The 26,490-nt window shown below is 41.5% G+C and overlaps 2 protein-coding genes across 8 annotated transcripts in view; both read left to right on the top strand.

Moving 5' to 3' along the window:
- The window catches only part of TNNT1 (troponin T1, slow skeletal type), a 42,773-nt gene extending 28,931 nt beyond the window's left edge, over positions 1–13,842 (top strand). For all 5 annotated transcript variants that reach the window (XM_081932759.1, XM_081932760.1, XM_081932761.1 and 2 more), the window contains 6 exons: positions 751–828; positions 5,429–5,542; positions 8,129–8,238; positions 8,352–8,442; positions 11,175–11,215; positions 13,583–13,842. In XM_081932759.1, the coding sequence (XP_081788885.1) occupies positions 751–828; positions 5,429–5,542; positions 8,129–8,238; positions 8,352–8,442; positions 11,175–11,215; positions 13,583–13,628 (480 nt within the window). In that variant the 3' untranslated portion in view covers positions 13,629–13,842. The remainder of the gene's footprint in view (positions 1–750; positions 829–5,428; positions 5,543–8,128; positions 8,239–8,351; positions 8,443–11,174; positions 11,216–13,582) is intronic.
- A 4,988-nt stretch (positions 13,843–18,830) lies between these two features.
- Positions 18,831–26,490, top strand: part of PPP1R12C (protein phosphatase 1 regulatory subunit 12C) — a 49,516-nt gene continuing 41,856 nt past the window's right edge. Inside the window, exon 1 of one of the 3 annotated variants that reach the window (XM_081971782.1) lies at positions 18,831–19,331. In XM_081971782.1, coding sequence (XP_081827908.1) covers positions 18,975–19,331 — 357 coding nt within the window. In that variant the 5' untranslated portion in view covers positions 18,831–18,974. The remainder of the gene's footprint in view (positions 19,332–26,490) is intronic. The other 2 variants (XM_081971780.1, XM_081971781.1) reach the window with 2 other exon arrangements.

Consider the following 26,490-nt stretch of genomic DNA (forward strand, 5'->3'; position numbering starts at 1 on the left):
CAGGCCGGCTTGCTGGAAAAGCCAACTTTTTAACCATTAAAAAGTTTTGACTACTTGGCCACCTTTATGGCCAGTTGCAGCATTTGCGTGTATTTTTTGCCACCATGATTTGTGTGATTTTTTTTTGCCAGTTTCTGGCAAGAACTGCTCATAGAAATACATTGATTCATTTAACGACCATAGCATCTGCTTAGCGACCACTACGTTTACTTAAAGAACCCAGAATTCACTTAATGATCATGAAAAAGAAGTCGTGGTATTTTTAATCATGTAGGTGCCTTGACCTGGGGTGGGATCCTACCGGTTTGGATCGGTTCGAGCGAACCGGTTCACTCCAACAATCAAGTGGGCCCGTCCATCCCTGCGCTTTACTGACCTTTATCTTCTCAGCTGAGTCACGTGGCAGAGCGTATTGCCATGCCTCAGCTGTTTTCCTCCCCAGCGGTTAATGCAGAAGGTAAGTTTTCTCAAAACTGCACATGAGCGTAATCACCGAACCGGTTTTTAAACCGGTAGGATCCCACGACTGCTTATGACCCATCGTGACAAAAATTCCAGGCTCTATTACAGTCTGTTGAGGACCAGCACCTGTCCATGTGATGCTTTCATTTGCCGATAGAGTTCCACCATTTTCTGAAAGGAAGGGAGTGGGGAATACATCATCTTGTCCTTGGCTGAAAATGGGCTTTGATGAAATCACCTTGCTGAATGCCGTAAAGAGTTCAAGTCATCGTTTGTGTCCTTTGACAGGAACATCGCAGGGCAGAACGTGCCGAACAACAGCGAGTCCGCACTGAGAAAGAACGGGAGCGACAGGCCAAGCTTGCTGTGAGTGTTATAATTGTCTAGAATGGAATAGGAAAGAATGTAAAACTAAGGACGATGCACTGATGAGGTCACCTAGTTGGGTAGTGGGATGTCTGCAAACAAACAACCAAGCTCAGAGACCACCAGGAATTCCACAGTCTAAAACCTTTGAAATCTTAGCGGATATTAAGGTCTAAATTTATTAATTTAGGTTCTTCATTTTCAGCTTTCTTCCAAATCAACTACCGTAGGTATATTTGGTGATCGATAGATAAGAAACTGCAACTTGACTCTGAATCACATGAGAAGTCAACATTGGGATAATTCAAGTGTGGAAATAGCCAGGAAGTTGTTTTGTTTTTTTAAATTGGAATCCTTGTGCTAAAACAAAGAATTAACACTTTAAATTGGTTGGCTTTTAGTTGTTATTTTAAATTTTTTGAAAGATTTGTCTTCTGAATTTGAATAGTCTTCAAGACATGGTAGATAATGTAATGCAAACATATTACTAAATAGTATGGCCCAGATGCTTAGCAAACTTGGAGGTATCTGTAATTTTAAGTTCTTTAGAACAGCAGTCCCCCAACCGTGATGACTTGGTGGCCTGAATGTGCAAGTGGCAGGTCCCACGTTGCACCTGTGTCTGCGCCAGCCTGCTGCTTGCACAAGTTGAGCGGTGTGGGTGAGTGCTTGCCTGCCTGCTCGCGCAAGTTGAGTTGAGCACATGAAGATGTACACCTGACTGCTGTTCATGTGGCCCAGTTTCAAACAGGCCACAACCTGGTAGTGGGCCACGGCCCAGAAATTGAAGACCTCTGCTTTAGAAGATGCTGCGCTAAATGGTAGCAGAGTTCAATTTTATAAGATATGAAAACGCAAAATGAAAGTTACTAGTATATTGGTTTTGTTTCTGACCTATGGAAAGTAGTATCTGTCAACTGTCCGACTAGTGAACCCAAAACAAAGAAAAACTCTTGGGAGATTTGAATTCCCAAAAGAAAAAGTTTATTGGATTCTGAAGAAACAAAAACAACTCTGATTTTCCCACACAAATACTTGCCTAGTTAAACAATAGATTGCCCTTCTCCCCACCCCTGGTGATCCCATTGTCCATTTATGAGATGTCCTTTTGTTATGGAAGAGTCCATCTTTTTCTGGAGCACCTGCAGTGGTGACCTTGATGGCTTCAAAGCTCTCATTATCTCCCCATACATTCTTGGCATTCCATTTTCCCCTTCCTTCGCCCCAGTTCACTGACAAGTTGAAAAGCATTAAAGTTTGAAAGAAGCAAAGGGGTTCAATCTTGACAGTATCAAAGTATCCAATTCTGGGGGAAAAAAAAACCTCAATCAGTTTAGTGTTTTAAAATGTGAAACATACTTCTTAGGATTTAAAAATGAAACTAAATTCATGAGAAAATATTGTTCCAGGTCTATCGGAGCTTGGAAAAATATTTAGAAAGGAATGGTAGGTAGACCTCTTATACAATACAATAGTAGAGTTGGAAGGGACCTTGGAGGTCTTCTAGTCCAACCCCCTGCCTAGGCAGGAAACCCTATACCGTTTCAGACAGATGGCTATCCAACATCTTCTTAAAGGCTTCCAGTGTTGGGGCATTCACAGCTTCTGGAGGCAAGCTGTTCCACTGATTGATTGTTCTAACTGTCAGGAAGTTTCTCCTCAGTTCTAAGTTGCTTCTCTCCTTGATTAGTTTCCACCCATTGCTTTTTGTTCTACCCTCAGGTGCTTTGGAGAATAGTTTGACTCCCTCTTCTTTGTGGCAACCCCTGAGATATTGGAATAATGCTATCATATTTCCCCTAGTCCTTCTTTCTCTTAAGCTAGACATACCCAGTTCTTATGCTGGTGTGGGAAAAATGTGAAGGTCCTTTAACTCATATGATCTCTTAGACATTTACAGATAGTCCTCCACTTATAACCATACTGGCTTCACTCAATAACCACAATCCCGACTCTCCCAGTTGTGGTAATAAAGTGACCACTTTGGATCATTAAGTGGAGTGCTGGGGAACAAGTGTGACACCCCCACCCACCCACCCCCCGGTGCGGTGAGAGGCCTATGTTGTCACTGGGAAAAACAAACTATGGGGTTGGCTAGCATTTTTGCTAGATTTGAGGTCTGTGCTTCCAGAACTCAATGCCCTGGAGAATCAGACCTAAAATGTGGCAAAAACTTTAATAAGTGCCATCACAATTCCGTGTAATTATTTTCATTTTGTATTTCACTATTTTAACATTAAAAAAAAAAAAGGATGGAGCCAAAAAGAGGGAAGGTACAAATTTTAGCATGTGAGACATTTTGCTGAGCAAAGGGGAGAAGCAGAATCTGAAAGCTATCTTAGGAGCGTTCATTAGTATTCAGCTGGTAGTCTCTTGAATGGAAGGACCAGTTATAAATATGAGATGGTTCTTAGCAGCCCAATCTTTTTCAGTTTCCCACAGTGGCCAGCGTAATGCATTGTGTTAAATCTGTCATTTTGAATAGCTCAGGGGCTACAGCAGTTGTGCAGCAGTGCCATATGTTGGAGACAGTCTTAAAATTGGTTGCTGCAGTTTGACATTGTACATTTGGTGTAGGGCTAATTATTTTTATTTTGGAAGGAAGGAAAAAACATCCTTATTTTTCACAGCTGTATAGGAAGTGTCAGAGTGGGCTGTCCTTAGGCATTTTATCATGCCTGTATGTCTAGCTCAACTTAGGACAACAATAGAACCCAATATTTCTGTTGCTGTGACACATTTGTTAAGTGAGTTTTTCCCCACTTTATGACCTTTCTTGCCACAGTTGTTAAGTGAATCACGGTAGCTTTTAAGTGAACCTGGCTTCCCAATTGACTTTGCTTGCCAGAAGTTTGCAAAAGCTGATCACATGGTCTTGGAACACAGCAGTGGTCATAAATAGGAACTGATTGCCAAGCATCTGAATTCTGGACACGTGACATGGGGATGCTCCAAAGGTCAACAGCGAAAAATGTCATAAGTCAGATTGTTCAGTGCCATTGTAACTTTGAACTAAATGAATTGTTGTAGGTTAAGGAGTACCTGTACATCAAAATGTTCATGTGTTCCAATCTCTTTCTGAGCCTGCGAACCCAGGCGTTTTCTGGGTGAATTTGCAGAGTTAAAATTCTTCAAACATTCCTAAGCCAGACAACAATAGTTGTATATTCTTGGTTAGAACATTTCAAAACAAGAGCCCCACTTGTTTTTTCAATGTTCTGTCACAATCTTGTAACCGAGATAAGAACCTAAAGGTGTAGAACATCTGCTGCAGCAATTAGAGCTGAATTGGGAATTCTTACAATTCATGCACTATCCAAAATTAGAGCATATAACTTACTGGCAGAAAGTCAATGAAATGGTGACTGATAGATTCCCCAAGTTATTACTATTAGAGCAAATAAAAATCACAATTACAAATCTCCTGGATCATCAAACTAACAGATTTTGTAAGAAGCTGTGGCTGTGTGCGTAGTAGGAGAACAATTTTTAAAAAGAGCTGCCCAAAGAATTAAAGATATAGGAGCACAAAATAATAAAGATTTCCTTAGTAAAGTGGTTAACTTGAGCAAATACAAACATACTTTTCTAATAGACAGCTATTTAAAGTTACAACTGCCAAAACATCTTAGATATTTACAAGATACAAGATATTTACATGAGCAAGATTCGAACAGCTTGACACAATGGATTCCACGATTGGAGATTCCAATCTACACCCTACAATGGATGTCTCTGCATTTGCGGAGCCGCAGAGGTAGAAGACCTGGCTGACATCCTATTTGATTGTTGCTTGTATAATGGGGTGAGAGACAGGTACCTTGGTCTATATACTAAACGAATGAGCCATTAGGATCCCCATATCAAAACAACTTACCTTATGTGCGTCCAGAATCTGAAAATAACATTTAACGCAGCACGGTACTTAAGCAAAATTCTTCGGCTGAGATTGACATATGTGGGACTGACTGGGGTAGATTGTAAGGGTGACACTGAACTATAATTTTATCTCATATATATATATATATATATATATATATATATATATATATATATATATATATATATATATATATATATATATATAAATATAAATATAAATATATATATATTTATTGTATTTATTCCAATTTCTTTTTAAACTGCATTTTATTCAATTCCATTTTAAATTGTTATTATCAGATTTTAGTAATAATTTGTCTCTGGAACTCTGCCCAAAGGCTTATCAATAAAGTAAACTAACTAACCTAAGAAATGGAAAGGAGCAGGAGAATATATAATCTTAATTTAAATGTAATTAAACCAATGAAATACAATACAGTGTATTGTACTGTACACTGTATTGTAATCATAATACAATGATTATGATTATTATTGGTATTTTAAATCATACACCATCTGCTGTGCTAGAATCGACCCATTTGCTGACAATTTGTGGAAAGTCTTGGAAGGATACACCAAAGATTTTTGGAAATCTTCACATAGCCTGGAGTCTCCATAGTTTTTCGCCTGATAAAGAAGGGCACATTGATAGTTTTCCCTAAGAGAGAGCAGGAAAAGCACCTTTAAATAATGTTCTCCATGATGTCCTCCTTTGCAGGAAGAAAAGATGAGGAAAGAAGAAGAAGAGGCCAAGAAAAGAGCTGAAGATGATGCTAAGAAGAAAAAAGTGCTGTCCAACATGGGAGCTCACTTTGGTGGATACCTGATCAAGGTAAGCTTCTGATGGCTTCACTTGGGAAGGAACCACAATTTCATTTTATTCTTTCAGGCGGAGACATCAAGATGAAGCTGCACATGAATCTATTGTTGCAAAATATAATCACATAAGAAATGTTTGTCTGTTATGGTGGGTGACACAATCAAGTGGTTTTGATTTGATATGACTACATGATGGGGAGTAGAACCTTGATCTTATTCCCCAGGTGCCCAATAGAAATATAATATATATTATGATAGTGTCTAAGGAGTAAACTACCATTTTGAGAAATTGGACACCATTGTAAGACTTTTGGCAAAGGTACCCCTGAGATCTTATGTAGTGAGACTACTCTGGCATGTGTTTATGAGAGAATGTCATGAGATTTACTGATCTATTTTTAAAAAGCAAGCAACTGCATCTTGGAGAAAGTTCTATATAAATGATTACACATTTCTAGGAAAGCAGTTGTCCCTGATTCCAGATTTGGTCTCTTCTAAATGGTGCTGCTGCAATTTTGGAGTCCCATAGCTCTGATGCTTCAGTTCATTGTGGGCCCCAACCAGCATCTTTAACAGTAGATTAGCAGTCTTGAGCAGGCACTGGCAGCAAGTAGAAGGAGAAAGAGGAAAGACATGCCTACACATGGTTTGCTCTCATCCCAAGAAGTTGGTGGTAGAGCAAGGCAGGTAGCTGGAGAGGAGTTAGCCAAGGCATGGGGCTCACTTGACTAGAAGGCAGCCTATCCAACATTCCACCCAACCTGACGTTATCCTGGGTGATTCTGGTTTGTTCCTTTTTGTTCTATAGAGGGATAGAATCAAAAGATGTGAAGTGTTAATACCAATTTATAATGCTTTGATAAAATCATACTTCGAATATTGCATCCAGTTTTGGTTGCCACGAAAACATTGTGTGTGTGTGTGTGTGTGTGTGTGTGTTGCATTTGTGCTGATAAATAAATAAAGGGAGACTAGTTTAGATCTATTTCAAGCTATTTAGCTCTCATCAGCTAGCCATACCATTATTGGGAATTGAACCTGGGCTGTATTACATATCAGGCAGTTGTATTAGCCACTAAGCCACAGGTTCTCCTTGTTTATCAGCTAAGCCAGGGAAATAGGTATCTATTGTGTCACAACCCCTGGTATGCCCAAATATGGGAGGGAGCATACTGCTTCCCTTTTCTGTCTTTCGGCTCACCCTAGGAGCCGTCCAGACAGAAAGCCTTTGTTAATTTTTTTAATGTTTTTTTTTTTAGGCAGAGGGATAGAATCAAGATCACGTGAAGTGTTAATACCACTTTATAATGTCTTGGTAAGGCCACACTTGGAATACTGCATTCAGTTCTGGTCGCCACGATGTAAAAAAGATGTGGAGACTCTAGAAAGAGTGCAGAGAAGAGCAACAAAGATGATTAGGGGACTGGAGACTAAAACATATGAAGAACGGTTGCAGGAACTGGGTATGTTTAGCTTAAGAGAAAGAAGGACTAGGGGAGACATGATAGCATTGTTCCAATATCACAGGGGCTGCCACAAAGAAGAGGGAGTCAAACTATTCTCCAAAGCACCTGAGGGTAGAACAAGAAGCAATGGGTGGAAACTAATCAAGGAGAGAAGCAACTTAGAACTGAGGAGAAATTTCCTGACAGTGAGAACAATTAATCAGTGGAACAGCTTGCCTCCAGAAGTTGTGAATGCCCCAACACTGGAAGTCTTTAAGAAGATGTTGGATAGCTATTTGTCTGAAACGGTATAGGGTTTCCTGCCTAAGCAGGGGGTTGGACTAGAAGACCTCCAAGGTCCCTTCCAACTCTACTATTGTATTGTATTGTATTGTATCGTATCGTATTGTATTAGTGGCTAATACAACTGCCTGATATGTAATACAGCCCAGGTATGATTCCCAGTAAGGGTATGGCTACCTGATGAGAGCTAAATAGCTTGAAATAGATCTATACTAGTCTCCCTTTATTTATTTATCAGCACAAATGCAACACAAATGTAACAAGGCAACATAAAAAATGGCTTTTTGCCTGGATGGCTCCTAGGGTGAGCCGAAAGACAGAAAAGGGAAGCAGTATGCTCCCTCCCATATTTGGGCATACCAGGGGTTGTGACACAATACATGTGTGTGTGTGTGTGTGTGTATTAAAATGTTGAGATTCTAGAAAGAGTGCAGAGAAGAGGCTAAAACATATGAAGAACAGTTGCAGAAATTGTGTATGTCTGGTGTAATGAAAAGAAGGACTTAGAGGTGACATGATGTGATTCAATATCTCGGGGACTGCCACAAAGAAGAGGGAGGCAATTTATTCTCCAAAGCACCTGAAGGCAGGACTAGAAGCAATGGATGGAAACTAATCAAGGAAAGAAGCAACCTAGAACCAAGAAGAAATTTCCTGACAATTAGAGCAATTAATCAGTAGAACAGCTTGCCTTTAGAAGATGTGGATACTCCAACACTGCAAGTTTTTAAGAAGAGATTGGGCAACTATTTATCTGAAATGGTGTAGGGTCTCCTGCCTGAGCGTGGGGTTGAACTAGAAAACCACCAGGTGCCTTCCAACTCTTGTTATTCTGTTATTTTGTTTTTTAGGCAGAGCAAAAACGTGGCAAGCGGCAGACCGGCCGAGAAATGAAGATCCGGATCTTAGCAGAGCGACGAAAACCTTTGAACATAGACAATTTAGGCGAGCAACAACTGAGGTGGGACCCAGAGGAGAACTCTGTGATTGGATTCCTAGGGTGGGGTGGAAAGGAGACCTAGGTTGAAAGATGCTGTGGCATTACTGGAGGATCGTATTTTCCTGTGTCTCCAGGGAAAAGGCCAAAGAGCTCCATGATTGGATCCATCATCTAGAATCAGAGAAGTTTGATCTGATGGAGAAACTCAGGCGTCAAAAATATGAGGTAAGAAGACAAGGGGTTGGGGAAGAGACCAGTGGTGGGTTACAGATTCAGCATCATCCACATGGATGTGGGCAGTGCACATGCGCCTTACTGTCCAGCGATACCTCCGCAAGCCTCCGCGATGCACCAGATGCTCGGCGGAGGTGTCGTGCAGACGCTGTAAGCACCGTACGCATGTACAGAAGCGCCGAAGACTTTAAAGACAGGTAAGGAGTGCGGGCGGGCCCTCCGGAACACTGTACTGGAACGGTACCCGCTGCTCCGGGCAGGCTCTGGTATACCTGTACCAGGGCCTACCGCCTGCAACCCACCACTGGAGGAGATGGATGAAAGCAGGATTTGTCTTTTGAAAGAAGTTGTTAAAGGTGGAACAACATGTTCAGAGGGGCACCGTGAAATGCCAGAAAATTATAACTTTCTCCCAAATTCATAAAATTTCTTGGTACAGAAGGGAAATTTTTCTTATCTTTCAGTTTCTCCAATGCTGCATCTTCTAGATTCTTTCTTTTGGGCCTCTTAATCCTAATGTAAAATTTTCTTAATCATTCTTAGAGAGTGATTAATCATACTTTTCTGGTATCCTGAGCAAACATTTCAGTGGCTTGTTGCTTTTTAAATTATTCCTTTTTTTGGTGTTGGTATATATATGTAACAAAATTTTAAAATGGTAAGAAGTTTCGGGAAATGTCACTTCTTTCCCTGTAATCCCTTTCCATCGAATAAAGTAACTGGGGTATTTTTAAGTTAAAAGGCTTACAGGTAGTCCCTGACTTACAACCACAACTGAGTCCAAAATTTCTATTGCTAAGCAAGACAGTTGTTAAGTGAGTTTTGCTCCATTTTTTCATCCTTTCCTGCCATTGGTGTCAAGTGAATCATTCCAGTTGTTAGATTAGTAACATGGTTGTCAAGAGAATTGGACTTTCCCATTGGCTTTGCTTTTTAGGAGGTCGCAAAAGGGGACCACATGGCACTGGGACATTGCAACAGTCACAAGTATGAATCAGTTGCCAAGTGTCTGAATTTTGATCATGTGACCAGGTGACGTTGCAATGTTTGTAAGTAGGAAAAATGTCATTAATCTCATTTTTTAATGCTATTGTAACTTCGAACCGTCACTAAAGAAATGGTTGTAAGTTGAGGATTACCTGTTTACAGAAAGACATGGCCTGTTGGAGAACACAACATGTAGAATAAGGAACTGTTTTAGAAATAGAATAGAATATAGAATAGAATAGAATAGAATATAGATAGGATAGAATAGAATATAAATAGAATAGAATATAGAATAGAATAGAATAGAATAGAATAGAATAGAATAGAGATAGGATAGGATAGGATAGAATAGAACTGAATTGAATTGAAGAATAGAATAGAGAATAGGATAGAATAGAGAGAATAGAATAGAGAATAGAAGAATAGATTAGAATAGAATAGAGAATAGAATAATAGATTATCTTAGAATAGAATAGAATAAATAGAATAGAATAGAATAGAATAGAATTGAAGAATAGAAGAATAGAAGAATAGAAGAATAGAATAGAATAGAATATAGACAGGAGTGGAGGGGATAGAATAGAGAATAGAATAGAATAGAAGAATATATATTAGATTTGAATAGAATAAATAGAATAGAGAATAGAATAGAGAATAGAAGAACAGATTAGATTAGAATAGAATAGAATTGAATTGAAGAATAGAATAGAATAGAATAGAAAAGAAAAATAGAATAGATTAGAAGCTGGAATTGAACAGAAGATAGAAGATTAGATTAGATTAGATTAGATTAGATTAGATTAGCATAGCATAGCATAGGTCACAGTGTCGTGGGATCATATGATCCCCTTTTGTAAATTTCTGGCAAGCAAAATCAACAGGGAAGCCAGATTCACTTAACAACTATGTTACTAACTTAACGACTGCAGTGATTTACTTAATAACTGTGGCCAGAAAGGTTGTAAAATGGGGCAAAACTCACTTAACAAATGTTTCACAATAATAGAAATTTTGGGCTCAGTTGTAGTGATAAGTCAAGGGCTATCTACTCTCTATTCTTCTCAAGGCCAAATTAACTCCACCATCGTCCATCTGCTAGAACGACCAAAGAATCATATATATATAGATGCCAGGCAACAGGATATATATATATATATATATATATATATATATATATATATATATATATATATATATATATATATATATATATATATATATATATATATATATATATATATATATATATATATATATATATATATATATATATATATATATATATATATATATATATATATATATATATATATATATATATATATATATATATATATATATATATATATATATATATATATATATATATATATATATATATATATATATATATATATATATATATATATATATATATATATATATATATATATATATATCCTGTTGCCTGGCAAGCCCATTAAGATACCAGTCATCTTTCTGAAATCTGCATGCATGTCGGTATCTACCCAGCTTCTGTTCTTAATGTCAGTCTTAGTTAAATTTGTCATAAGTTCTGTCAAACAATAATGAATTACTTGGATACTTTACTGAGTAAGCATGGTGAACTATTTATAGTTGCTTATATAAAAAGGAAACATTAAAAGCCAGCTATTCTTAAAAATGGAGCCTTCCATGATGCTGAAATCATATTAACATCGCTTGCATTCTGCTTGTTTTTATCTTCCCCCCTCCAGATCAATGTTCTGTACAGTCGCATCAGCCACGCCCAGAAGTTGTGAGTAACCTATATATGAATGGGAACAACATAAACCCAACAACTTTTCTAACTCGAATTCCCCTTCCCCTTATTTTTATACCTGCACAACCATGTGCATTTTTACCAGTGGGATACAGATATTTCTAATGTAGGACTAGATAAGCCAAACTAGACACTGTCTTAAATTCATGTTCCGTGAAAACCGCATATCTTTGTTCAATTGAAGAATTTCTATACTACCATGTGCTTTGGTTGCTATGCTTTCTTACAGATTAATCAATGGTCTTTTTCCCATAGCCACAAAAAGGCATAAAGGAGCCTATTAGTACTAAGACTTGTGGGAAATGAAGTTCTTTTCAAAACTGTTATATGCACAAAGCTATGCTTTCTTACAGATTAATCAATGGTCTTTTTCCCATAGCCACAAAAAGGCATAAAGGAGCCTATTAGTACTAAGACTTGTGGGAAATGAAGTTCTTTTCAAAACTGTTATATGCACAAAGCTAATGGGCTCATTAATCTTGCTAACCTCCTTCCAGTGACGTGCGGTGAGGTTTATGGCTGGTGAGGCTGGTGACGTCATCAGCGCGAGCCGCGGTCCCCTTCATGTTAACTCAGGAAGGCGGGGAATGGGACCACATGTGCAGGAGGGAGGCTGAGGCTAGAGGAGCCTCCTGCACACATGGTCCCATTCCCGGACCATGTGTGTAGAAGGCTCCTCAGTGCCTTTTCCCTTTTCCCTTTTTTTTTTTAAATTTTCATGATGAGAGCGGTGAGGCTCTGACTCCCCTGACTCCCCTGACCGCACGTCCCTGCCTCCTTCTGATTTGTTTGGGCATGAGGAAAATGATCTTTTTGGTTACCAAGGGTCTCACTGCTGGATGCTGTAAGTAAACATTGTTCTTCCCCGTAATGTTGGCTGAAGACAATGTCACTTTAGTCCAGTGTTTCTCAACCTTATCAGCTTGAAAACTTGTGGACTTCAACTCCCAGAATTCCTCAGTCAGCAATTCTGGGAAATTCTGGGAGTTGAAGTCCATGCATTTTCACGCCGACAAAGTTGAGAAACTCTAGTTTAGTCCAGCCTATTGGAGACAGCTGAATCAGGAAGGTTTGCCCTAAGGTTGTGGGGGTTGTGGTGGGAATGAGCAGATTACTTTGTTCTAATCCTGATGTTTCAATTTTTGTAAAATGGGTGTTTACATTTCAAGATCCCGTCATGTAAATATAAATGAAGCTGCATTTGAGTTATAAAGTTACTGTGCTTCATTCTACTATTTAAAAAGAGAGACATGAATCCCACATTCCAATACATTTTTCCTATCATAAATCCTATTAGCACTGCCAAATATATGCACTTTCGCATTTACCCAATAGGGTGGTGCAATGGCTCAGTGGTTAAGACATTGGGCTTCTCGCCTGGAAAGCCAGCAGCCCAGGTTCAAGGCCTGAGCACCATGCAACGGGGTCTTCGCCTCAGCTCCTGCCAACCTAGCAGTTTGAAAACATGCAAATGCGAGTAGATAAATAGGTACCATTTTGATGGGAATGTAACAGCACTCAGTGATATCATGCTGGCCACATGACCACGGAAATGTCTTTGGACAGCACTGGCTCAATAGCCTTGAAATGAAGATGAGCCCTGCCTCTTATATTCAGCCATGACTAGTGGCGTAAAAGCTGCGGGGACTCCTTTACCTTTATTTATCTAATAAGCAGATGATTTTCCTCTTCAAAATATTTGTGCATGGCTGGGAGAATATTATATTGTGAGAAAAGAAACTTTTTTTTAAAAAAGTGAGCACCAATAAGTGGAGACAAAGATAGTCTCTTTGCAAATTAATGGTCACCAATGTTTTGGGAAGGACAGCTTGCCTGGTAAATTTTAACCCTTAGTGTAATGCTTACACTGAGTTTCCCCATTCCTCTTGCCTCGTCTCCATCTCTTGTTCTCTTATTTCCCTTTTCTCCTCAGTGCAACTATTCCTCCCTCCCTCCATTCTTCTGTTTTGCTAAAGAAAGAAGGGCAACATAAATGCTTGCATTTGTGTGTATGAAAATGAATTATTGTATATATAAGATATACTTTATTTTTATAAATTGGATTCTTTATATATTATTTCAACATGGCAGGGAAGCCGGGGATTGCAAAGGTTCCTCCCCACCCTGTGTTTATACTTTTTTCTTCTCCTCTTTTTTTTGGGGTGTGGGAATAATCTTAAATCTGTTATATAACTTTCAGGAATAAACGCATGTTCATGTCTTAGAATTTTGGTTTTAATTTTAGACAGAAAGTATACATCTCTGTGTGAATATTGTACAAAAAATGTTTGCTGTTAGTAACCACACATTGTAATATATATGTGTGCATATCCTCCTCAACAGCAAAAAGGGTGCTGGAAAAACAAGGCTTGGTGGTCGCTGGAAGTAAAAGGGAAGAAACTCAGCATGTGGAGCCCAATCTGAAAGTCTCCCTGGCAACAGAAGTGACTGCTGATTACATCTCATCCTTTTTTTTTCTCCTTGTGTTGCTTTGTGTTGAATTGAATGCTTTCCTGTCCCACTCCCTGACTCCTTGCCATGTGCCTTTCTGACCAGTCTTGTGCCACAAGCCACACAATAAATCAACCTCTCTTCTTCATGAATCTCTGCAGCAATTCAATTTCTTTGATTGACACAAATGGAACAAATAATGTTTTAATTGATTAATGAAACGAGGTGGGAGAGAGGTTAAAGTTGCAAAGTGATGGGAACTGGAAAAATGCATTGACTTATTTGCACACATTTTTTTGGCCCAGCTTTATCAACATCTTTTTGTGAAACTGATCCTCTTCTGACTTCTGGTGGAGATGCCGTATCATTTAGATACATGGACTTCAACTCCCAGAATTCCCCAGCCTAGATGCTTAAAGTTGATATATAGTATCTTAGAGCAGGGGTCTCCAACCATGGCAACTTTAAGCCTGGCGGACTTCAACTCCCAGAATTGAAGACTTCTGGGAGTTGAAGTCTGCCAAGGCTTAAAGTTATTGAGATTGTTGACTCCTGTCTTAGAGGTTCTATTTATAACTGCCAAAGCAGGCGTCTCTTTTTTTTTGCCTTTGTTTATACCAGGACTGAAGAGTTTATAATCTCAAAATTGTCTGAAGTCTCAAAAGCTCCAATCTGAGACCTCTGGATCACCTTCCAACTATAATCTCTGCAAGTTTAAGGCATTGTTTTCTAACAATGGAACTCAACAAAAATGGGGAAGGAAGGAAGGAAGGAAGGAAGGAAGGAAGGAAGGAAGGAAGGAAGGAAGGAAGGATCATCACTATCCTTCCCCCTCCCCTCAAAAAACAAATCTTAATCCCACCAATATCTACATCACATTGCCCATGTGGAACCATCGTTCTGCCACCTTTAGACACCTCTCCCACACACAATTAAGAACATTCCCCCAAATCAAAAGCTTGCCTACTTCTGCCTACCCATATTTAGGCATCAGAGAACAGAAGATTAACAAAATAGCATAAATTCTTCTGAATGTGGAAATACATCCAGCAAATGGTTAAAAATCCAGAATAATAGTAATAAAAAAAATGTTGTTAATTACTCCCGCCTTTACCTTCATTGTTATACACATGTGAAGGGGTACTTGATGCTGCAACGCCATGCTATGGAATTCCACTTTCAATGTTGGTATTATGCTCTCTCTCTCATAACAAGGCAAGGATCACCTCTTAGATCCCAATTATCAAGATCTCAAAAAAGTGAGGAGGGTCATAGTCTGGATCACAACTGGCAGAACTTATGTAAAAGGTCCCTTATTCACTTGATTCAATCCACGGACTGTGAGGAATCCTAAGTAATAGTCACAGTTGTTGCTTCAGAACCATCCCATAAAGAGTCAAGACTTGGGCAAATGTGATTGACTTTACCAGCAAAAGGTTGTGTGAAAAGATACCAAGAGACTCCCAGGAAGTCTTTTTGCCCATTTCTTTCCAATGTGGAGGGAATCATCCTGGATTAGTGTTTCTCAACCTTGGCAACTTTAAGATGCATGGACTTCAATTCCCAGAATGCCCCACACAGTTGGCTGACCCACGCTGTAAGTTGAACTTCACACATCTAAAGTTGCTAAGGTTGAGAAACATTGTCCTATATGAAGCTATTGCATGACCATCTACAAAAGCAAAGTGAGTGGAAGAGTATTAATATTGGTGCTTTACTGCCATATAGCCACTGTGTAGACTCAGACCTAACTGATTAGGAGGAGGAGGAGGAGGAGGAGGAGCTTCCGGCAATGGCGGTCGCCTCTTGAGCTCCGGGAGACGCGGCGGAGCGCCAATGGGGTAAAGGATGCTATTCCCGGCCCTCGTTCCATCTGAGGGTCGAGAGTCGGACTGTTGCACCACCCTGGCTGGCTTTGGACCTATTTTGGTCCGCCAGGGTGGTCGGGGTGGTCGGAGGGAGATCGAGATCGAGGAAGAGATTGAGGAAGAGATCGAGGAAGAGATCGAGGAAGAGCGGAAGAGGCTGGGCGTGAGAGCAGGCGAGGAATGGCGGCGGCACATCAGCGTCCGGCGTTTTGGCGTCTGGTGCGTGCGCGCTGGCAGAGGGAGAGACAAGCGGAGCGACAGAGTGACAGAGCGGCCGGCAGGGAGGTGAGGTGGAGGCAGCCGGCAAGGAGGCCTGCGCTGATAGAAGACGCCGAAAGATCAACGCCAGGAATATCGGAGCGCTGGGTGAGAGCCTGGACTATTGGGCCCTTTGGGAAGGAGCCAGGACAGAGCTTTAGGACAGGACGGTGGCTGACGGTGGCTGGGGGGGGGCTGATCATCAGAGGCCACTGGAAGATCTGGCCTAGGGCCATGGACTTGGCCTAGGACCATGGAGAGGCTGGAGTGGTGCCTGGATCATCTGGGCCAAGAATGCCTCCCCCCACCCACTCAGGGATCTCTGTCCCTGAGCTCATGCCCATCCAGGACCATCTAGGGCTATCACCCATTTTTACCATTTACCATCTAGGGCTATCACCCATTTTCTACTATCTTCGCCACCTCTGTCTAGTCCTTATCATCTGGACACCTACTCCCCCCCCTCATCGAAGGACGAACCAGGATAATGCCTCTTACCCCACCACATTGACTTTTTTCACCATCTATAGCACCTTAACCCCCATTGGAATTTTAATAATAACTTATTCGAGGTTAGACTTGCTCCGCCTGCGGGAGGCCCCTCTCTCGCAGGTATGGCCCTTGGCTCTCTCAAGGGCCCGCCTTGATGACGGGTTCGTGAACCCCGAGAGGTGCAGGAGACGGAAGTTAAGGGGATTTTTAATATTAATTGTTTATATATTGTTTATATTGTTATTTATGTATTTTATCTGTGTTTCATTGACTGTACACCGCCCCGAGTCCCTTTTTGGGAGAGGGGGCGGGTTATAAATCCAAAATAAAGTAAAGTAAAGTATTACCCATGATGGGTCAAATACATTCTGTCTTTCTTGGTTGAGGTTTCTGGGTAGCTTATATAAATTAGAAGTACAGTAGTTCTCATAGGCTTCAGATAAAATAATTTTCACCACATGGGCAGCTATTTTTGTGTACATGGAAAAAGAAGGAAAAATGAAGGAAAACAGACTTGGAACTGCATAAATACAGTATAAAAAACCAGATTATTTAAAATTTAGGAAACAACTAAGTAATTCTGAACACTCAAAATCTGGACAATTAAGAGGACAATGAGATACTGAGCAGGAAAAAACCTCTCTTTGAGGTCCAGTGACGTGCAGTGAGGTTTATGGCTGGTGAAGCACTGACACAGTGGTGGGTTTCAAATTTTTTTACACTTGTGGACTTCAACTCCCAGAATTCCACAGCCAGGCATGCTCAGTTCCGATTTAAAGCCACAGCATTTGTTTTTCTCCTTTGTGAAAGAAGTTTCCTTCTTTCTTTTTCTTTTTCTTCTCCCTTCCCCTCCTTCCTCCCTCTCCCTCCTTCCCCCCTCTCTCAAACACACACACATACACGCACACACAAGTTGGATTGGACTATCTCTCCTACCCCCTTCCCTCTCTCTCACTCACTCCCTCTGAAACAAACACACACACACAAAGTTAGATTGGAGGGAAGAGCACCAGCGAGGAGACCACAGGTGCTGAGTCCTAGGAGGCAGGAAGCCAGTCAAAGAGCCATACTGGAGCACACACACTTTCCCCCAGCCCCGGAAGGATCCAGCCCAACTTCACTGATTACAGGTTTGAAAAGGCAATGTGGCTCTGCCTGCAATCAAACTACACTTGGAGAGTGAGTCAGGGTCTTTCCCTCCAGCCTTTGCCCAAAATCCCACACCAGGAGGTTGAAGTTTGAATTCCTCGTCATCCCTCCGACCCACACATACCTTTTCCAGCTGTTTCAGAGAGGATTTCAACTCTGCTCTTGCCTCAGGTCCTCTGAAAAAGCCCCGCCCAAATGAGCGCCCTCTACTCTGAGGCAGGAGAACTGCATGCTTCACCTACATCAGGAATTTTTAGGCTTTTAACCCTTGCTTAACTCTGCTCGAGTGATCATAAAACGCCTAAAGTCAGACTAGATGAGGCATGCAGTTCTCCTGCATCATAGTAGAGGGCGCTTTTTTAGTGGCTTTTTTAAACAGTTAAGCAGAGTCATCCACGGTGAGGCAGCAACTAGCTCAGCCTGACCTCAGCTCTTGCCTTTTTCCTTTTACATTTTTTTTCTTTTCATGATGACAGTGGTGAGGCAGTGCCTCCCCTGCCTCACCTGACTGCACGTCACTGTTGAGGTCCCCCAATGGTCGAAAATGAGCAGCCCAGATGTAGTAACTCCATACTGCTCAGTTCCCTTGGCATCCCTATAATAGTATGAATAATATACAATTATACTATTATATTTATATAGCACCAATAGACAATATAGTTAGACTGCTTGTTTAGAGGGAGCAACCGTAAACAATAAAAGCACTTTGTGCCAAACTTATTCCAGTTTTATGGTTATTCAATGACATCATCCTTCAAAAAATGACAAAAAATGTTTAGGGAGAGGGCCCATAGAGATATTCAACTCCGCCCCACCTTAGGAGAAACTTTAGAAGGTTTTTTTTTCCCATGCTAACTTCGCAAACCTATAAAAGCCATCCTAAACAACTATGGAAATTGTAAACGACTTAGTAGGAAGTTAGCTTAGAATCTCCCCTCGGAATTAGAGCGTTTTTTTTATTAATGTTACTATTAAAACGCTTCTCACTTCATATGGACTTCATCTCCCAGGAGCACTTGCGGGAGAGAATAATAACAATAGCGGGCAGGCTATTAAAGATCCTTTTTAAAAAAAGAGTTCCATAGAGATAGGAATAGAGTGGGATACAATGATTATTTAGTTATAAAGGGCGAAATTCTGCTTCAGAGTAAAGGGCTGAAAAAGTATGCGACTTGTATATAAATAATAAAGCTTAAAAGGGGTGTTTCGTCCCCATGGAAAATTATGATCTAAGGCATGGGAAAACGAAGATTAATCACTCCCGTCACACTGAGGAAGAATGGAACTAGGACTCCATTTCCCGTGATGCCACCCAAGCTCTCAGTGTGTGTTTGTCTCTCTGTCTCTCTCTCCTCCCCTCCCCCTCAGTTCCCATCTTGCTACCCCCCTTTTCCTTCCCGTCTGGATACGGAAGCCGAGAGGCGTTCCTCCTGCTGCTTTTCAGCCTACCGCGGAACTGGGCCGGGAGGGCCGCCCAGCCGGGCTGGCGGCGCCGGTGGCTGCAGCAGAGGAAGAAAATGGCGGCGCCGCTGCTCTCCCTCTCCGAGGGAGAAGGCGCCCGGGCGCGGCGGCGGGAACAACTCCGTGCATGGGCCGAGGCCGAGGCTGCCGCCGCCGCTGCCGCTGCTCTTCTCCCGACCCCGCCTCCCTCCGACTCCGCGCCTTCGCCCGCTCCGGCTGGGCTGCCGGCGTCCGCGGACGAAGCGCCGGGGATGGGCTCCGGTGGCCGCCCGCGCGCGGTCCGTTTCGACGCGGCCGCCGAGTTTTTGGCCTGCTGCGCCGGCGCCGAGCTGGAAGCGGCGCGGGAGATGCTCGGGGCCGACGCGGCGGCCGTGAACGGCACCAACGCGGACGGCATCAGCGCTCTCCACCAGGTAGCGTCCCGTGTTGCGAACCACGAATCCCCAAAGGGAGCAGCCCCGCCGTCGCCTCCTCCTCGGCTCTCCTTTTGTCCTGGCCGGCTAAACGCCTGCGTAATGGGCGCCGAGGAAAGGGTTTTCTCTGAGCGTGTGCAGAGTGCCTTTCTCCCGGGGAGGAACATCAGGGGCGTCTCTCATGTCAGGGTCAAGCTCTCTACGAGGAGAGTTTGCAAAGCCTTTTCGTGCGCTGGGAATATCCTTAATCCCTGGGAGTGGGGTCATGGGTTTTGGAGTGGATTATGGGTTTTGGAGCCTGTTTTTCAAAACTGCCTTCCTGCGGTAATTTCCCAGCCCTGGCTGTAGTGATCTTTATGTGACCATATCTAGAGAGAGAGAGAGAGTAAATCCGCAGTAAATTTCTAAGAATCCTCGCCCCGCTGCCGTTAAGGCCATTTCCTCATCTTTGCACATATCTGGCATCCCAATTGGCAATTTGAGTTTTTATTAGCCAGGCAGCTGCTCTGCTTTGCAAAGTGAAATTGCAACTCCAGCTTTCAATTGGAATAATGTATGCAGGTTGCACGTGCAGAATGAAAATGAAGACATGTTCCTCTGCTGTAGCGGTTTGGGGAGAAAATGTTATTTTGGTGCAGGGAGGTTGCCTACAGTGATTTACCAATACGTGGGGAAAACATTTCTTAGTCACTTGGCAACCTAGGGGGGGGAGGGCGGCATTCTTCTATTTCTAATTTAATAATCATGAATCTGAAGTACAGCTGTAGTATCTAACGACCCTAGTGATTATGTTCTATCAAGTCTTTTTCCGACTCCCACAGATGTTCTCCATGACAATCTATCCTATTCTTTCCAGTCTCCTGGTGACATCCCTACCATAACTGAGTCTGTCCATTTTGTTGCTCTCGTCTTCTCTTTCCTTCCACCTTTTCTTATCATTAGAGCCTTTTCCAGAGAGTTGGGTCATAATGTGCCCGAAGTAGGATAATTTGAGCCTGGTCATTTGTGCCTACAGTGAAAACTCTGGGTTGACATCTTCCAGTACTTGAAGAAAAGGAAAAAAAATTCCCAGACCTGTTCGTTAGATTTTTATCCTGTCTTCATTACTTTATATTCAAGGCAATGAACATACCTCTATCCTCCTATTTTCCCACAGCAACAGTCCTTTGAGGTGAGTAGGGTTAAGAGAGATGGACTGGCTCAAAGACACCTTTCATGCCTAAAGTGGGACTAGAACTCACAGTCTCTTGACTTCTGGGCCATCACCATAACCACTACCCCAAATTGGCTCTAGGGTTCACGAAGTGATTCACAGTAGGAGAAGTTGGGAATTTAAAGGGATCCTAGGATCTTTGAATGCAATTCCTCTTTTCCTCTTGGTTTTAGAAGTCACTTTCCACACAGAAAGGATCAGGGATTCATTCTGCTCTCATCCTTGAAAGATCAAACAAGGTCATCTCGGGTTCTACATTGGTGGGTTCTCAGTATGTTCCTACAGAGACTCTAAAAAGAATGGCTTTTACACCACTCTTTTAATTTCCAACACTGTTTGCAGAACATTAGAACCATCCAACTGCCAGCTTGTAATTTCAAAGGCTGGGTGTGCTGAGCCAAATGTCTTATCATGGCTTGGTGCAGATTGTGTAATCCGGTAAGATTCGCTTCCCGTAGCGTAGTGAACCCAAAGGCTTTCTGAGTGAAAGAGTCTCTGCCTTTCCCTGCAGCACTTGCTGTTTTCATGATGGCTGAAGAAGATGCTGTTTGGCAGGTCCCGAAAAACGGTCAGCCGAGAAGACATGAATTAGAAACAGGAGGCCTTTAATGCTCAGCTAGTTCATTATATAATTATTTATCTAACTTCCTATGATACCGGTATCAGTCTTGTACATAAGCACATGTTACTTTACTGTCCCAAGGTTTTCTCCAATCTTCCATGTATGTATCTGTATTATATAGTTATGTGTAGCAAAGTTGAAGCCCAAAAAATATTTTTGCTTTCTTTTCTGGTCACCTGCAAGCAACCAAATGAATTGTATATGTGCTGGTCTCCTTTTATAAGACACATTTGCATAGTATATCAAGTTAGTGGTCACTCCTCACAGCTTTATCCTGCTAATATGTGTATATGATTACCACGAGAAGTCATATAAGGTATGGAAATGGAAGCTTACTGTAATGTCTGAATTCAGTTCTAGTTTATAAAGAATTAAACATTAGTGTATTCTAGGTTTGGACATGGTAAGTCTCTTAGATCAATTTCACCACTATTAAGAGAACTAAAGGATTAACAAATGCTGAATTTTCACATCGTTTTAAGCCAGTGTTTCCTTAATCATGGCATGTTGAAAAAGCTAAAACTGATAAAACACATACTTACTTGCTACTGGTGTGGCTGTTTTCATACCATATACTGAGTCAAACAAAACGATGTTTTACTATGATAAATGAATCCAGCTGTTGTGTGCTGACTTTCTTCATGGTAAGATAGGTTTCTTTAGAATCTTGACAGTTGTTCTGTTCAAAAGTGGCTTGTCAGTCTTTTGTGAACATGGTTTGCGATCATCCAAATTCCTACAATCCTCCTTTTCCTCAAGGTCTTCTTTCTTGGTGCTCTCTGAGTTTGGTGGTTTTCTTACAGACGTTTCATTATCAAATTAGGTGATGTCATCGATGCTAGATGATATCAGGTCCACCACTGATGATGTTATTTAGTTTGGTAATGAAACGTCTGTAAGGAAACCACCAAACTCAGAGAGCACCAAAGACCTCAAGAGTTCAATCCTTAGCTACAAATATTCTCTTCTATTGGTCCTCTTCCTTGTTTCTTGAACAGTCAAATTACAATTGCTATTTCAAAGAGAATGGTAAAATATAATCTCGCTGAGTGAGGGAGAGCAACACAATTCCCATTCTGACCGACAATGCTTGTTGTCATAAATGTTTTTAATGCTGTAGCCCTAAGTCTTGGTCCTGCTGCAGTGTAGATGATGGACTGAAGAACTTGCGTCATACAGGTGAGTTCTGATTTGTTGCATATCTGGAAAGGGTGGTTTTATTTCCAGGGGCAGGAGATACAAGTATCTTGCTTCTCCTTCCCTTGACAACCAAGGCTAGTAACCACAAAATCTAGCCAGCAATCTTTATATTTGTGACCTTTCAATGCACCGAAATGGATCTCAAACCTGAATATTCTCCCTTTGTATCTGGCATGGGTAGGTTCAGCAATTAATACTAGGACTAACTGGTTAAAACGGAGTATCTATTAAAAGGGGCCCAGAAATAAGGTTGTCTGTGTTGGATATACATTTATTGAGTATTACTGATTGTGGATGACTACAAAGGTATTTATTTGCTCTTTGAATTGCAGTTTGTTTTGGATTCCTTCACCAAATTCCCATCAGAGGCAAGGAAAAGTTGTTATGCCTAAAATTAAACCACTTTCCCTGGGTTTCTCATTAGAAGGCACTACTGGGGCTGCTGCCTTTTCGGTATCCCACCCCACCCCCTTTAATTTCACTCCTGTGAAATTTTCCATTACTTCATCTTCTTGAAGCAGTTTGGCTTCTTGCCCTGCTCCCCATCTCGATACCAATTTGTCAAACTGGCTAGGTAGTTGGGGAGGAATAGCTCCTTCTTTCTTCCCCTGTCAGGTTTATTGTTCCAGAGTTTAAGGCCAGTAAATTGGGGGAGGGGGGGGGGGCACATGAGGAAGTGGTTGGTTAAGCCATGACATGATACAGGTAGTCCTTGACTTATGACCATATTTGAGCCCAACATTTCTGTTAAGGGAGACATTTGTTAATTGAGTTTTGCCCCATTTTGCGACCTTTCTTGCCACAGTTAAGTGAATCACTACAGTTAATAACTCGGTCGTTAAGTGAATCTGGCTTCCCAATTGGTTTGGCTTCTCCGAAGATCACAAAAGACGATCACATGACCTTGGAACATAGCGACAGTCATAAATATGAACTGGTTCCCAAGCGTCTTGAATTTTAATCACATGATCATGGGGATGCTGAAAAGCATAAGTGAGAAAGGGTCTCTTCAGTGCTGCTGTTGTAACTGAACTGTCACCAAATGAACTCTTAGCCGAGGACTGACTATATGCCACTTTTTCTTTCAATATCGCAGGGAAGGATTAAAGATACAAATGAAATTAGGGAATAATGATGCTTTGCACATTGCACCAAATGTTTATGTTTCCTTCAGTGTTCTGGAAACTATGCGTGTCGCCTCTGGTGTGCCTGCTTCTTGGAACACCAGCCTTAGCAGCATTCCCTGGATTATTCAGCATAAGCAAGAGGCTGTTTGGAGGTGATAGAATTGCCATTTTGAGATAAACTGAAGGCCTCTCCTCTAGTTCAGCTAACATCAAACTGGTGGCCTCCAAATGCGTTGGGACTGGGAACTTTGCAAAGTTACATCACAGCTGGAAAGTGTCAAGTTGGGGAAGCCAGCTGCAGAAGGCTGGAACTGATTAAGAGATTCAAAATACAGAAAAGGAAGTAAGATAAATGCTAGGAAGAAGTCCTTGATCATATTTTTTTTTGACTTGGATGTCGGTCAGAAGTGTGGTAGTAGCTTTCACGGGATGGGGATAGGTGGGTTTAATGACCTTTGTAATCATTTCCCGCTCTGTTTTATGCATGGAGCTAGCTGAAACTAGAACATGAATAGATAAATGGATGCTTGTTTTACTCTGCAAGGATGTGCCTCCTGTTTTTTTATATTGAGCTGAGGGCCACAATTGACTGTTGGGTAGTTTCAGTGTCAGATAATATCACACAGCACAAAGATGGTAGAAGAGATGACAAATTGGAAGCAATCGGGATAAAGCCAATGATTTTTAACTTTCCCCTAGTGCCAAATTAAATTCAGGACAAACTTTGGAGAAACCTGGAAGGCCATATCCAAAAGGCAATGGCATAAGGAGCCTGGAAAAATCTAATTTTTCAAAAGAATGCTTTCACAATTCTCCTGTTATTTAAAATGCAACCAGCCCTCGCCTTCTAAGCTATGAACACAAAAGGTGATCCTATAACACAGCCCTGGGCAAGGGGGCAATTTGGCCCTGTTAAGGTAGTCATTTATGAAGCCGCAACCTGTTTTCCAACTGTTCCCATGATTAGCTTGGGATCTAGTTATTTCTCAGAGCCCAGGGACTTTCTCCTTGCCATGTATTGCCAAAAGCCCTGGATGCTTACTCTTTGTGCCAAGTTGCCCTCTGACTTTCGGCAAGGCAGAATTTAGAAGGGTTGCAGGAGCACACGTGACCTGTGCACAGCTGAAAATACGTTGCAGGATGAGGCCTGTTTCTTCAGTTTCCCTTGATTCTGGGGTTGGGGGGGGGGGAGCCTGGGAATTGTGCATAGAACCAGTTTCCAAAGTGTAGCCATAAATACTCAGAATAGTGGGTAAGCTTGAGACTGATGGTTGGATATTTGTATGGCTTTTTTTTTTTAAAAAAAGGCAGTGTCCTTCTGTTTTGGAGGATGAGTAGGTCTAGCTTCAACTGAGAATTTAAAAGATCAAAAACCTGAGAAACTATACAGTATCTATTGAATGCATAGTAAATGCGGTTTCCATTTAAACCAGTTCATGATTCCCCCTCCCCCCTTATAATTGCTAGTCCTTGTAATTTTGAATAAATACCACTCAAATAAATAATAATAATAATAAATAATAATAATAATAAATATTTATTTCTTAGCCGCACCCTCTCCCGCAGGACTCGGGGCGGCGTACAATGAAACATATGAAATAAATATGTGGACAAAACAAACATATGACAAAGACATGTACCGAGACACACACACAAGGAGGAGGTCGGCTGATAAATAAAAACAATTAAAATACAGTATTTAAAAACCCCTAGATAATTAAATATAATTAAAATACCCATTTAAAAACCCGTCAGGAGCGATATGGTTAGATCAAAGTTCAAAGTTCAAAGTTGAGCCAGGCCAGCTGCTTGGAATAGGTGGGTCTTAAGCTTAATACGAAAGGAGCGGAGGTCAGAGGTATTCCTAATATCCGGAGGGAGGTCATTCCACAGGGCTGGGCCCGCCACAGAGAAGGCTCTACTCCTAGGCGCCGTCCCCCCGACACTGTCTAGTGGACGACACTGGAGGCACCTTTAAATACTCAAATAGGTACTATATGAGTGTGATCCTCGCAGTGCTGAGGTACTTTAGTATCCAGTAGAGTTTTGCAATGTGATGGGGAAATGTATAAGGATCCTGGTTTAATCAGAATTCAGATGTTACAACATTTTTCAGGTTGCAAACATTTCATTTATGAGGGAACTATATATATATTTAGATGCTGCAGTCTTTGGAACAGGCAAGTAAACAAGAATGTTCTTCTAAAAATACACAATTTCCCTGAGGCAGGGGCATTTTGCAGGTGGGTGGCTCACACTGAGAGCAAATCTTGGCACGGGGCCATAGCAAGCCTGGGATCCTCAATAGTGTTCTCAACAACACAACAGTGTTGTTACCATTACTCATATTCTCAACTCTTCAAATGGATGTTGCACTGTTTTGGAGGAGGGTCGGGGGCCCAGAATCCCGGACTCATTAGATAGAAGCAGGGCCTAAGAAGGAGACCTGGGGTGTTTTCATGGCACATTCAGTTGTTTCTGTGACTGAAGTAAATTGTTCTCCTTTGGTGGGAAATAAAATATTTGCCTTCTGATCAGAGGCTACGAATGTTGGTCCTCTCCACCCCCTTATCTCCTGCACCACTTCATCCAAAAGGACAATTATATCCTGATTTCTCAAATTGGTATTTTTGACCCAAATGAGAATAAGAGCAGAAGAGAAGTGGATTTTTTTTTTTGAGGAATTGGAGTCTCATATTTCAGGTAGAAATAATTTCAATCCATGGTCTCAAAAACCAGCCCCTGGTTTTCTTACCTTCTCGAAACCTTTGAAGAGATGGAATCTGATATTTAGCTCCAGCTAAGTTTTCTTGGGTGACTTCCTTTTCCAGCCACTCCACCTGCCTCATTACACAACATAATCAGTCTACTCGTTTATGAAGACAACCAGTGTGATACAGGTAGTCTTCATCTAAAAACTGCACATGAGACCAGAACTGTAGTTGCTAAGCAATGGAGTTTTTAAATGAGTGATGCCTGATTATCTTTTTGCCATGG

This window comes from Natrix helvetica, assembly GCF_964273705.1.
Source record: "Natrix helvetica genome assembly, chromosome: Z".
Classification (NCBI taxonomy): domain Eukaryota; kingdom Metazoa; phylum Chordata; class Lepidosauria; order Squamata; family Natricidae; genus Natrix; species Natrix helvetica.